We start from the raw sequence: 14,386 nt of genomic DNA, 5'->3' as shown, positions 1-14,386 counted from the left end.
TAATAACAAAAAAGAAAATTCATTAAAATAAAAAAAAGTATACAAAGAATACCAACTAGGAAGATGCACAAAAACAAGCCCTCCTCAACAAAACAAAACAAGGAAGAGAAAAGCATCGACTAAGCTAAAATTGCCCATTCTTGCAGAACTCTTTGATGGGAGCCAACCCCTCCACCCTCCATCTTCCGCTTCCTTGGTAGGTTAGAAGTTGGCCCCAAGCGTTGAAGTTCTTTTGTAAAACGAGTCATTGAGACTCTATCTTTTCTTGGGCGAGAACACGAAGGATGTAAGAGGAAGGGCTCAGTGGAGACCTTGAATGGATTGTTGGAGAGACCAGCATCCCTAGCAGAAGCAACTAGCTTGGCAGGTTCATGAATTTCCCCACAAGAGACTGGTGAGGAAGGGAGTGTAGCCTTCAGTCCTCCAATATCGACATTTGAATTCATCTTCTTTTGTCTCTTAGATTTTCTTGAAGTGAGTAGACACCAATGCCCATATCTATCAGAATTTTTCCCTTCTTTTGAACATTGATATTTTTTTTTTAGAAAACCCTCGGAGGGGCCTATGCGTTAATTCAAAAAAGGATTACAAGGTCCTTAAAAGGAACCTCCAGCTCACTACTGCTCACAAGAGCTACAAAATAAAATAAAATAAAACCTAAGAGCCGGTGGTTCCTTATACTAAGATTTATAAAAATATATAATAACTTTATAGGACTGCAAGTAGACATCACTCAAAAAAGGAAGAACAAGAAAAGAGCAATCATCACATTCTTCCTGCAAAAATAGTAGGCTAACCTCCAATTACCAAAAAATCTTGAGCCCGTGATCTCCCTGCAAAAAAATGCTACGCCAATTGTCCAGCCTCCAAATATGCACAATTAACACACTACAACACAGAAGGGTAATGTGACAAAGAGGATGTGACCAATAAAGACAAAGGTAAAATGTCAAACAGTTGTTATTAATAAAATGAGATAAGGTGTCAAACCCAATGTCAGTCAAACTACCAGTATCAATGAGAGAAAATACAACAGCCTCGGTCAGAGTAAGGAGTAGCAAGGTACCACAAATATCACCAATAAAATTCACTATAAGAATCGGGTAAAGAGCACCAGATTTCCTAGAATTGATCCAGTCACAATTCTTAGCATACCTCACAGCAGTACAATCACCAAACAATCCAGAAAATAAGACAATATTAGATACCAACGAAAGAAGGACCTGGGACCCCAAGATGAAACAGCAACAGCCAACCACCAAAAGAATGTCAGAATTAACAGAAATCATATCCAGCCACATAGCAGCCAACCCAAAAACCCAATCCTTCTGAAGCAAATCGAGATTATATAACAACTCTAGATAACAGCACCCAGCACAACATAAACACACATTAGCCCGAGATCTTACAAAGCACAGTGCAGCATTACGAATGTCAGAAAAATGGAAAAAAAAATACAGCCGCATAGGAGCCACCCCAAAAACCCAATGAAGCAAATCGATAGTATTTAATAACTCCAGATAACAACTACCAACACTTGGTGTCCGATGCAGCAAAAACAGAGACGAAATAGCATAAAAGAAAGAGCCATCAAGCATTACACATATAAGGAAGCCCACATTTGTCTAGGTTAACCAAACCTCTTAACAAAGTAGGAAGATCAGAAACATCAAATTCCTGTACAACATCAATGTGACATCCAAATTTGGCCAACTAATTCGCACAAGCATACATTGTTCTCTTTTTCTTTATATAGAACTGATTGTTTTGGTAAATTGATCAATTAGTATTGAAAAGATATATTTTACCTGACAATATACTGCACTATAAACATTAATTACTTTTATTTTAAGAAGGAAAAGTTTGAGATAGAAATTATTCTTATACTTGCAAGATGCTACCAGGTAAAAAAAGGTTGAGGAAAGCTAGATGGCTATAATACAAAAAGGATAACTTGATCATTAAGAATCTATAGAAAATTATTTGGACTGAGAACATTTCTATAGGAAGTACTGAGAGTTGTGGTGGAGTGAAAAGTTTAATGTGGGAGTTGGTGTTAAAAGAGATAAGTGTTAGATTTTGTCAATTAAATTAGAAATGGAATGAGAGTTCTGATTGGAGGACTTTTGTTAAAAGGCAATTAAAATTGAAATAGCTTTTAAGAATAGATTAAGATGTTAATTACACACTACAAAAAATGTGTTATTGCAACACTAAATTTAGGCTTTCTCGATACTTTTAATCTCCACAAAACTGCTACAAGACTGTCGTGATTGAAATCTACTGCAAAGATCTTTCACTGTAATTTTAAGACCATCAGAGTATATCCATTGAAGTGCTGACTATATCAACGATAATAACTACAACAACATTACAGAATAGAGAAGATTATAACAGCTGTTGTAGTTAAATATTTTACAAAATTGTGCGTTTATAATCGCTGCAATTATGTGGAATTGTTAATATTAAAACTGGCACAATATTACTATATATTTTTTAAAAAAAATTCTCTTCCTGCATTGCTCCAATTATAAAAAGAAAATGTACACTGCAAAATATAATGTCTTTTAGGACATCTTAAAGTACCTTAAAATGTATCTATTAGGGCACATGATCTATTGGGACATCAAATAATGGTGTCACTTAGATGGCCTTGACATAGGCGTAAGGGCATCTTTATGCGCCTTAAAAATTAAACTTTTATGGCATATAATTTTGATTGAAGTCTCTAAATGACATTGATAAGGTATCCTAATAGACTAGTTTTTCTAACACTTTAATTTAATGAAAATTATGAATAAATATGAAAAATATCATGTGTCATAATAATAGCTTAATAGGTTAAATCGTTAAATTACCTAATGTATTTATTTGATTAAGCATGTTTACTAATAAAGCATAATTGCTCTAAGATATATGATTTCCCAACACTTCAATTTGATGAAATAATCTTAACAAAATTATACTATTATGTGCCTCAATATATATTTTGTCCAATATATATTACATTCAATTGTCAATTAATTATGATGACTCATAATATTTCAATTGCAAATAATTAATATCCAATCAAATTTCTAAAAAATCACACATATGAGAACTTATATAATCTATTTTTCTCCAAATAGAAAAAAATTATTTAAAAAATCTAAAATTACAAGATTTTTTTACCTTAAAAAAAATTGCTACTTCAAGCTTCATACGTACAAGATCAATATGTTTTAATAATTTCATGCCAATCTTATATCCTTTTCAAGCTCATCGTCAACATTTCTTTTGCAACCAAGATTTTCATTAACATTACTCTTCTCCAATTTATCATTACTCTCTGATTTTGGAGAAGCAATATCATTAAATAAAGAAGCTTCACATGAATCCTTAGTGCGAGCATCATAAAGTAAGTTATCGATTGTCTGTCGAGGAACTAATGCCACTGGTTGATCCTACCAAAGAATGGAGCATTTTTATCAGAACATACAAGTATATCTAAGCTGTAGATCTATTAAGTTATGTATTCATTTGGTAGGATGGAATGGGTATCCGAAATCGGCTGTAGCTTCTCTTACTCATCTATATATATGCCATGTATTCCTACTGTATGGACAACAAGATAATAAAATCTCTCTGTTTCTCACATCTGTCTTTATTCAAGATCTTCTCTATTCCCATTCTATTCTACATGGTATCAAAAAAGGCATCTTGATCCTGATTCATGGCCGACTCCGCCTCCTCCAGGCTCGAAGATCGTCGCGATTCTCTTCCCACTGACGATCCTCTCATCCCTGCAACTCTAAAGTTCGTGGTCTCAAATCTCAGAAACTTCGTTACTAGTCAGCTTGCTCCAGACAATTACATCATCTGGAAATCACAAATCCTCAAGATTTTCAAGGCAAATGGATTTCTGCAATTTCTTGATCCCACTTCGTCTCCTCCCCCTCGGTTCCTCACAAATCAAGAAGGATCAACGTCCCTCAATCCTCTCTACGCTCAATGGATGCTCCCATATCAAAATTTGTCCGCATCTATTTGCGCTACTATTTCTCCTTTCGTAATACCCTACGTCTTATATCTTGGATCCACTGCTGAAATTTGGAAAATCCTTGAAACCTGATTTCAATCCTCTAACCGATCGAAGGTCATCCAACTTAAAAATGCCCTTCACAATGTCTCCCTTAAGAACAACTCCATGACGCAATATATTTCTGAAATCAAAACCTTAGTCAATCAAATAACATCGGTGGGTTTATCTCTTGACACATAAGATATTATTTATTATATCTTAAACAGTCTTTCTCAATCCTACCGATCGTTCAAAACTGCTATCCAAATTATGCTCACACCTCTTAGCCTCGATCAACTTTACCCTCTTCTTTTAAGCGAGGAAATCAACCTCACATCGGATGCTGCTCGGGCTCAACCAGCCATTGATCGTACTATCTCTCTTTTCACTTACATAGGACGCAGCCGCAGATCAAGAGGAAAGAACCCCTCATACACATCAGGCAATGCTCGGAACAACACCACTAAGTACGCTCGAAACATCGCCACTGCCTCCATCACATGCCAAATTTGTTACAAGAAAGGTCATTCAGCTCAATCTTGTTGGCACAAATTAAACATCAAGTACAAACCGTCGCTAAGATAGATAATACAATGCTAATGGCCAGCTCGGACACATCGGATGCCAACTAGTTCTTGGACTTAGGAGCATCGATCGTCGCATCTCATGAACTCCATGGACACTCTTTCTATCTCCAAACCATATCATGGCTCAGATAACATCATAATTGGAGATGGTACCTCTGTCAATATCGCTAATGCTGGGGAGGGTATACTCCCAACCCCATCCCGTAAGCTAAACTTTTAACAGATTTTTCACACTCCATCTCTTAGATATAATTTGTTTTATATATCTCAACTAACCAAAGAAAATAATATTTCAATTATATTTGATCCCTCTGGCTTTATGTTAAAGGATTTAAAGAATCAACAAGTCATACTTCGAGGACCATGTAACGAAGGCCTATACACTATTCTGATTGGTTCCAGCTCATCTCTACATCAAGCTTTATCTGCTTCGACATCTTCGATAAATTCTTGGCACCACAGACTCGAACATCCTCACAAGCGTATCTTAGATCTTATCTCTTCAAGTAATCCTCATCTGAAAATTAATAAACATTCTAGTCACTGTCGATCTTGTACTGCTTCAAAATGTAATAAAATTGTTTTTGAAAGTTCTCAAAACTGACAACTTTCACCTTTAACTATCATTCACTCTGACGTTTAGGGTCATGCACCCATTATTTCTTCTTAAGGCTGTAAATTCTACATAATATTTGTCGATCATTTTTCCAGATATACGTGGATATTTTCTCTACGACAAAAATCTGATGTTTTCAATACCTTTGTTAATTTCCAGAATTAGATTGAGAAATACACCACACATCAGATTAAAATCTTAAGAATCGATGGTGGCACTGAATATGTTAACTCTGCTTTCAAAAATTTTCTAGCTATTAATGGCGTTTTACATCAACTATCCTGCCCCTACACTCCGAAGCAAAATGGTCTGGCAGAGAGAAAACATTGATATATAATCGAAACCACCCGCACTCTTCTTCTTACGACCTCGGTCCCATATATATATTGGCCTGATGCGGTAATAACCTCTGTTTATCTCATAAACAGATTACCCTCTCCGACGACTAACAATCATTCTCCTCTCGATCTCATATACAACACTAAACATGTTTACAATCATCTCAAAATCTTTGGTTGTGAATGTTTTCCTCTCATTCCATCCCATGCTCATCACAAACTTCAACCCAAATCTCAACCTTGCATCTTCGTGGGCTACTCTGACATCTATAAGGGCTAAAAATGCCTAGATATATCTAATAACAAAATCATTACGTCTCGGCATGTTACTTTCAATGTAAATGTTTTTCCATTTTCCCATCTTCCGCACAATGTCTCCACTATTCATGCTAAATCTTGCCCTCTTTTACTAACTCATGTCTATGTTAGTTCTAATGCTATTGAAGATTAACCACATCATATAAACACGTCGATATGCAATCCTCAGGACCAAACTTCTATTGAACCAACATGCTACTCTCACCATACGTATCAAATTCAATCTCCATCCCCTCAGCCGTCTGGTACTCACATGTTACCGACTCATCATATGGTAACCTGAAGCAAAACAGGTTCACTCAAACCACCATGCCAGATCGTCTGAACCTATTCTATTTTTAAACTCCTACCAACTATCCCTCAGATCCAACAACATATGATGAGGCTGTAAAGATAACTGAATGGCGTCATGCAATGGCAACTGAATTTCTCGCTCTACAACAGCAGGCTACCTGGAGTTTAGTTCAGCCACCTCCATATGCCTCCGTTCTTGGATGTAAATAGACATACAGAACAAAGTCGCACGCTGATGGTTCCATAGAAAAATACAAAGCAAGGCTCGTCGCCCAAGGGAACAATCAGGAATTCGATCTTGACTACACTGAAACTTTCAGTCCGGTAGTGAAGCTACCTACCATACGCATACTTTTGACTATAGCCCTCTACCATGACTAGCATGTTCAACAATTAGGCATCTCAAATGCTTTCTTACACATAACCTTATTTGAAACTGTTTACATGGCTTAGCCAAAGGGGTTCGAAGATATCACTCGTCCAAACCACATTTGTTGTCTGCACAAGGCCATATACGGATTGAAACAAGCTCTACATCAGTGGTACAACACATTCACATCGTTTCCAGTGTTTCTTGGATTCTTTCACACTCAAGCTGATCCATCGCTCCTAATCTATCGCAAAGCAGAAGTTCGGATCTACTTACTAATATACGTAGATGTTATACTGATTATTCGAAATAACCAAGATAACATCAATATCATCTTAAACAAACTGAATTCAAAATTTGCTATGAAGAATCTTGGGGAAGCCAATGAATTCTTTGGCATAAGAATAGCTCGGTGCAACAATATGTACTTTCTATCTCAATCGAAATACGCCTACACCATTCTACAATAAGCTAAGCTCACCCAGTGCAATACTCTAGCAAACCCAACGTGCACAAAATTTCTCTCCAAATTCAGAGAGGATTCATTTCTTATGGATCCAACTCTTTACAGTCGCATAACAGGATCACTTCAGCATCTAATGCTAACTTGTCCAGATATATCATACAACATCAACTTCTTCTCCAAACATATGCATAATCCTCATCCTCAACACATATACCTGCTCAAACGACTACTAAAATACATCAAAGGTACGTTGTATTTTGGGCTACCCATTATGAAAACTAATCTTGCTCTTAAATCTTTTTCAAATGAGGACTGGGCCGGAGATCCCATCACTCGAAAGTCATCATCGGGTTACTGCTGATTCTTGGGACATACACTTATATCATGGACGGTCAAGAAACAACGCACTATATCTAGATCATCGACGAAATCTGAATACAAAGTGCTCGCGGCACTTACATTAGACATCATTTGGCTACGACGGCTTCTCACAGATTTTGGTATCTCGCAAGACTATCGAACAAATCTTTTCTGCGACAACATGTCTGCAATTGTATTGGCCAATAATCCTATGTTTCATTCTCGTACAAAACACATAGTGATTGATCAAAATTTTTTATGGGATCACATTCAGCAGAACAATATCAGACTACATCCGATCAGCACAATCGATCAAGTTGCAGATATCTTTACCAAATCTCTCTCTACACCTTGCTTTCGACAACTTCGACTCAAATTGACGGTCACTCAAGACCCATCAATGTGCTGGGGCGTATCAGAACAGACAAGTCCATCTGAGCCGTAGATCTATATATTAAGTTTTGTATTCCTTCGGTAGGATGGAATGGGTATCTGAAACCGGCTGTAGCTTCTCTTACTCATTTATATATATGTCATGTATTCCTACTGTATGAACAACAAGATAATAAAATCTCTTTGTTTCTCACATCTGTCTTTATTCAAGATCTTCTCTCTTTCCATTCTTTTCTACACTTTTGAACTCAATAAATCAAAGCAGATTAACATCAAATAATGTAGGTTAATGGCATTATCTCCGTCTCATGTTGTTCATTAAAACTACCAGTTTAATTTCGAATCCGACCAAACCAAACCACAACGAGCGAAATGGACAACTTTAAACTGAGTTTCAAGTCTGAATATTTTGTATCCTATCCTTCATCAACAACAAAAATTTTGTAATATCTTTGGAAGCATATAGTATTTTTCTTACATAACTACAAGAAAAAAAAAATTACCGACGGATTTTTCGTCAATAATTCTTTGGAGGTATATCCGCTAGAAAACCCGTCGGATTATTTCTGGTGAAAAAATCGTCGGTTTATCCACCGATAATTAATTCTGGCGGACGTATGTCCGACAAAAATGCTGCCGAAAATTGCAGTTTTTTTTATAGTGGAAGTAGTGACATTCAATGATGTAGCACAGCTTTATCTATCAGTCAAAAAAATAAGAAATCAAGGAAGAATTTATCAATCAGCAGTAGATCGAGAAGATGAAATGAGATTCGATGGAGCTAGTACCTATTGATCAAGAAAATAAGAAACATTTGGAGCGCTTTTCAATCGGCCATAAAGAAAAGGAAATTAGATTTGATGGAGCTAATCAGACTTTCAAAGGAAAAATGTGAGTTGCAGGAGTTTCGAAGGAAAATATGAATCCCACATAAGCCCGATTGTTTTAGCACCAAAATTGGTATGATGGCGGATGGCCTAATAGGTCATTTTTAAGGCATGTACCAAATAAAAAAAAAAACGTCTTAATATTATTGTAGTAAAAGAATATTTTTTCGTAGTGGGTGTAAAGCTGTAAATGTTACCATTTGTTTTCAGTTAATTGTTTTGGCATCCTAAGCATTTATCTTCTTTAATATATAATGGGTGAATGCTAATATATTCTAGAGCTTGGTTGGTGTATTGTTTAGTAAATTATTATAGTTAAGTAAGAACTAGTTAATTGCTTTGTTTAAAAATTTTCAAATTAATTAGAATGATTAGATATTATGTCAATAAGTTTTACATTAAATAATAAGTAATTACAGGGGCGGAATTTATTGCCTCAGGTTACCTGACTTAGAGATACATCAGGTAGCTTATAATATATCGCCACGTGCTCATACTCTTTACTGCGCGGCCCGACTACCCAACCCGAAACGAATATGCTCGGTATTGCTCGGTATTTGATCGGTATTTGCTTGGTATTGCTCGGTATTACCATCGGCCACGTTCGCTACTCCACCGCCGGTTCCGCCTCCTCCCTCGCCAACGTCCAGCCCTTTCTCGCAGGCTACCGCTTCGGCAAACTTGCCGTCGCCCACAACGGCAATCTCGTCAACTACTCCTCCCTCCGAGCCAGCCTCGAAGACTCCGGCTCCATCTTGAACATCTCCTCCGACACCGAGGTTATCCTCCACCTTATCGCCAACTCCAACTCCCGTCCTTTAATCTCCCGCATCGTTGATGCCTGCCAGGCCTTCCAAGGTGCCTATTCCCTCGTCTTCCTCACCAAAAACAAGCTATTCGCTGCCCGCGACCCATACGGATTCCGTCCCCTCGTCCTTGGCCGCCTCCGGCGCCCCAGCCGCGGCATCGTCTTCGCCTCCGAGACCTGCGCGCTCGACCTAATTGAAGCCGACTACGAGCGTGAGGTGAATCCTGGGGAAGTCATCTTTGTCGATGGGCATGACCTGTCTATCTCCTCCCTCTGCCTCATGCCTCCTAAACCTCGTAAAGCTTGTATCTTTGAGCACATCTACTTCGCTCTCCCGAACTCCATATATATATATATATATATATATATATATATGTATGTATGTATGTATTTTTTTTAAAGATAATGATTATTGAATTTATAATTTACATATTTAATACCAAATTATCCAAAATATACTGTAGATGAAAGAGAGCAAATTTTGAAATGGCAAAATTGAATAAAATAAAATAAAGTATCGAGAAGCAATATCTTGATTATTAAACTCAATTATTCAATTTATTTTACATAATTCTAAAAAATGGACTTTTTTCACATTATATTAGGTCCCAATAAAAAATTAATCTTAATCTTAAAAAAAATTTACAAAAAATATATATAAAAGCTGAAAAAATTAGACAAGGCTTTCAATAAAAAGGATGGGGCAACGATACGATACGATCTCTTTTGCTTATTTCTTAACAACGAGCCTATTGGGCTGAATTTCCAGCTAAACCAACTACCTTAATGGAGGCCCATTATCCTCTCGCGTAATAAAAATTAGAATTCCTTTCCACATCTTAAATTTTCTTATTCTTCAGGTAAAGAATTCCAATTTCACTTTCTAGTTTATTTTTAATATATTTCGAATTTCTCAGATTTGAACGATTTTCAAATACATTAGAACTTCATTGCATGTAGTCACCCATTGCAGCCTCCGCCACATTCGCATGTCTTTGATCACCATTGTCGCTTGCTATTACCACCTCTTTCCATTGCTGTCCATCGCCGCCGCCACCGCCTCTTGCCACTGTCCGTACATTAGAACTTCATTGCATGTAGTCACCCATTGCAGCCTCCGCCACAATCGCATGTCTTTGATCACCGTTGTCGCTTGCCATTACCACCTCTTTCCATTGCTGACCATCGCCGTCGCCACCGCTTCTTGCCGTTGCCCGCAACCATTACTGACTTCCACCGCTCGCAACCACCTGGCATCATCACCAGTTGCCACAACTGACACCACCGTCGGCTTCCACCAGTTATACTTTACATTACAATCATATTATTTCAAACCAAACAAAAAATAATATTTCCACATGTGTACTTTACACTCATCCAAAATTAATTCAAATATAATGCATTGCTTTTACTCTGTATTTTATATTGCATTCTATTTTTAACCAACTAAAAAACCCCTTAATTTTGACTTCATTTTGTAAAAATTTTCATATCCGTTTTGTTTTTCCAAAATTAATATATTCTCTAGGAAATAAAAAAATAATTATATTTATTGATAAGATTAATAGATATAATTTTATTACACGAAAAAATCGGAATTAAGACTGATCAAATAGATAATAACTTTGATTAACGTTATGCAATCGCACCACCAGACCTCCTTAATTTTCCTTCATCTCCTTCAATTTATACTCTTTAGTCTTTTCTCATTTTTTAATCGAAAAATATTTTAATTATTTCTCATTTTTATGTTATGTGTTAGATAATAACAAAAGAGAAATATTTGAATGTACAGCCTCGTAAGAATTGTAGAGAAAAAGCATGATCAATCGATGTCAGCTCAGCCTATGGAGGAATAAAAGCTGAAAGTTTTTAGTATTTTAAATATGTTTGTATTTTTATGTGATGAGTGTCACTCTTTGATAGTGGTTGGAGCTAGAGGAGATCACGATGCCCGTCAAATATGCTAACAAATTGTGATCGAATATGACTAATGGCAGTGGCAATCGAAGATCATTAATGGTAAGTGACGTTGGGCAGCATCGAAGGTGCTAAAAATTGATTGTGGCGATGGCACACCGTCAGAGAAGGTGGAAATAAGTGATAATGCACAATGATTTATAGGAGTGATAACTATTTTTATAACATTTAAAATAAATTTAATTTGGATATTTTTAAAAATAAGTTGGCTAGCTAGTTTGTCAAAGCTACAAATAGTAATATGTAAAAATTACACAAAATAAATATATTTAAAATATTAACAATTAAGAAAAACATTTCAAAAAGATCATAACTTTTTTAATTTATTTTGACATGAGTATAATATTCAAATAAATAATCAATTCATTTTTACATTGTATTAATCTAAAGATAAATCTAAATATTTAAAAACTATTATATCAAATTTTGATATTAGACTCACTTTTTTTTTTAAATTTAAAAGAAGTCTAAATGATACAAATTATGACAAAATATATTCATATAAATATCCCTCTTGAGAATTCTATAACTTATCATGATTCACACCATGTGTTTTGAAATTAGAACATAAAATAAGATGAAATTTTTTACTAAATTATACATCACATTATCAATTATTGGAGTACCTTTCCTATTCAAAGATAACAATTCAATTCAATGTTGGCAAGATCAAATAAGTCTCACATGATGGCATGTGAACTACTTAATAGGGTTGCTCCATAGCCACATAGGAGCCATGCATATGCTCTCCTTGTCACATGACCACATCTTATACTATTTACGAAGACCAAATTAAAAAAAAAATTAAAAAAAAACTGTTAATTATGGCCAAAATTTAATATAGAATGTAGTTTTGGTTGTTATAATCATATAATTGATTAAAAATATGATTATAAAATAATAATAATCCACCGAGATTTAAAGTGGTTGGTGGGCAAGCAAGATTGGGAACTCCCATCATAGGTTCGAATCTCCTCCTCCTCCGAGGGGCATAACAAGTGTGGGCCTTGTTAGATTCCGCCGATGGATTAATTATGTCTTAAGAGGACGCTAATTACACCAAATAATTTGTATGTACGAGTCGAGTAGACCCATTTGGGAATCAAGTCAAGATCTGGCTGTACAAAAAAACTTTGAAAATAAAGGAGTATTTAATTAAGAAGTTGGCTCGATTAGCTTAATAAAATGATTAAAGGATTGTTAGGATGAATGAGATCCACATTGTATCAACAGACAAAACCCAACTGTTTCTTGGACTTGCATTAATTTTAATTTAATATACATAATTGTACTTGCTCCTATTTCCTGACCTTGACCGGTCAAAAGGAGCGCAAACAATAATACCAAAAAGGAATCAAATTATTATTTATTTTATTTCGGCACATTTTTTAATATAGGGAGGACGAAAGATTAGTGACATCAGAGCCGATAAGAAAGTTTGTTAACAGAGCATGTGACCTCTAATTTTTTTTAAATCAAAAAATTAATTATAATTATTAGTTAATTTCAGAAGATAATTAAGCAACGCATCAGCTTCGGTATTACTGAAAATATTCGGTTATATTATAGCCATTTATGTTTTATTGATGAACATGGAATCAATATTATTCTTTTCAGTGAAGGGGGGAAAAAAAAATCGCTCAGCGCATCTCACCGACATTTTATATTTGTATGGCACTAATTGTACTATATGCCATCCAAATGCATATAATAGTGAAATCAGAGAATAATTTGGAATTTAAAATTAGGGTATTTATATAAATACCATAAAATGGTTTTAAGATATTTATATATCCAACAAATAAATTTCTATATTGATATATATACCGTCTGATATATCATTAAAAAATTATCTTGATCGATCGGGCTAGAGTCTCGAGGCAAAAATCAAGTTGAAAGTTTCAAAAATCAAATATGCGATCATCTGAGCTCTGATTTCAGCAAACTTACACTCGAACTAAGCGTCTCAGAAATACAAACCCAACGACACCAAATTCGACTCAATCATAGCACAAATGAGTCCAAATTGAAGTCCCGAAGCACATTCGGAAGGTTCAAACCATAATTTGGATTACCAAACAATATCCAAACATAGCATGTTGATAGTCGCATCGAGCGGCTTGACGAGATAAATCCGACGAACCTAAGATCGTCAAATTCTGACATCACTAAGGCATTCAAATATCTAATAAACAATCCATGATCAACAGAATCAAGATCTACTGTCCATTCAATTCACTCCAAATTTACCTCTGATCTTCATCCTTTTTACTAGATATGCCACTCTCAAAAAATTATAAATAGACCATCATTTCACATAGAAGGGGACCCAAGCAAGAAGATAGGAGAAGAGAAGGAGGGAAGAAGCTCCTCCTCGACCACCGCCGGAGTTCCGCCCGACTTTCAAGTGACGTCGGGGTTTCGCCCGACTTTCAATTGTCGCTGGAGTTCAGCCCTACTTTCAAGTGCCATGGGAGTTTCGCCCGACTTTCAAGTGACGCGAGAGTTCCGCATAAATTCCAAGTGACGTCGGAGTTCCGCCCCACTTTCATGTGACGCCGGAGTTCTGTCCCAAATATCATCTAACACTGGAGTTCTCCCCGGCCGTCGACTGACGGCGGACTTCTATCTGACTTCGGACCTCCGCTCATCATCAGATTTCTACCTAATGTCATCCTTCTGACCTCCGTTTAACGTCAGTCAACAGTCCTACTGACCTCCATCGCCCGCCGACTACGGTCCCTTCCGACTTACGTACGTAACCCATTGACTACTATCCTTCAGACTAAACAAACATGGTAGTAGTGACTCTTTGTATTCCCACCATGCAATTCATATAATGTACATCAAGCCAAGGCCTTCCCCCTAAGGAAGGGTCTCATTTGTAATCGACTACAAATAATAGTGTA

The 14,386-nt window shown here is 36.1% G+C and overlaps 1 protein-coding gene across 1 annotated transcript; it reads left to right on the top strand.

Annotated features, from left to right (window-relative positions):
• Positions 1-9,264: 9,264 nt before the first annotated feature.
• On the top strand, positions 9,265-10,846 carry LOC110108905 (amidophosphoribosyltransferase 1, chloroplastic-like; the record flags this gene model as incomplete). The annotated part of the gene is made up of 2 exons (XM_020839761.2): positions 9,265-9,844; positions 10,458-10,846. Coding segments are annotated over 2 exons (969 nt in total), but the record flags the coding sequence as incomplete, so codon positions are not given.
• Between the last annotated feature and the right edge of the window lie 3,540 nt (positions 10,847-14,386).

Source organism: Dendrobium catenatum, unplaced genomic scaffold (genome assembly GCF_001605985.2).
Source record: "Dendrobium catenatum unplaced genomic scaffold, ASM160598v2 fragScaff_scaffold_1297, whole genome shotgun sequence".
In the NCBI taxonomy this organism is placed as follows: Eukaryota; Viridiplantae; Streptophyta; class Magnoliopsida; order Asparagales; family Orchidaceae; genus Dendrobium; species Dendrobium catenatum.
The sequence above is the reverse complement of the archived record's forward strand: the minus strand, read 5'-3'. Positions and strand labels throughout refer to the sequence as shown.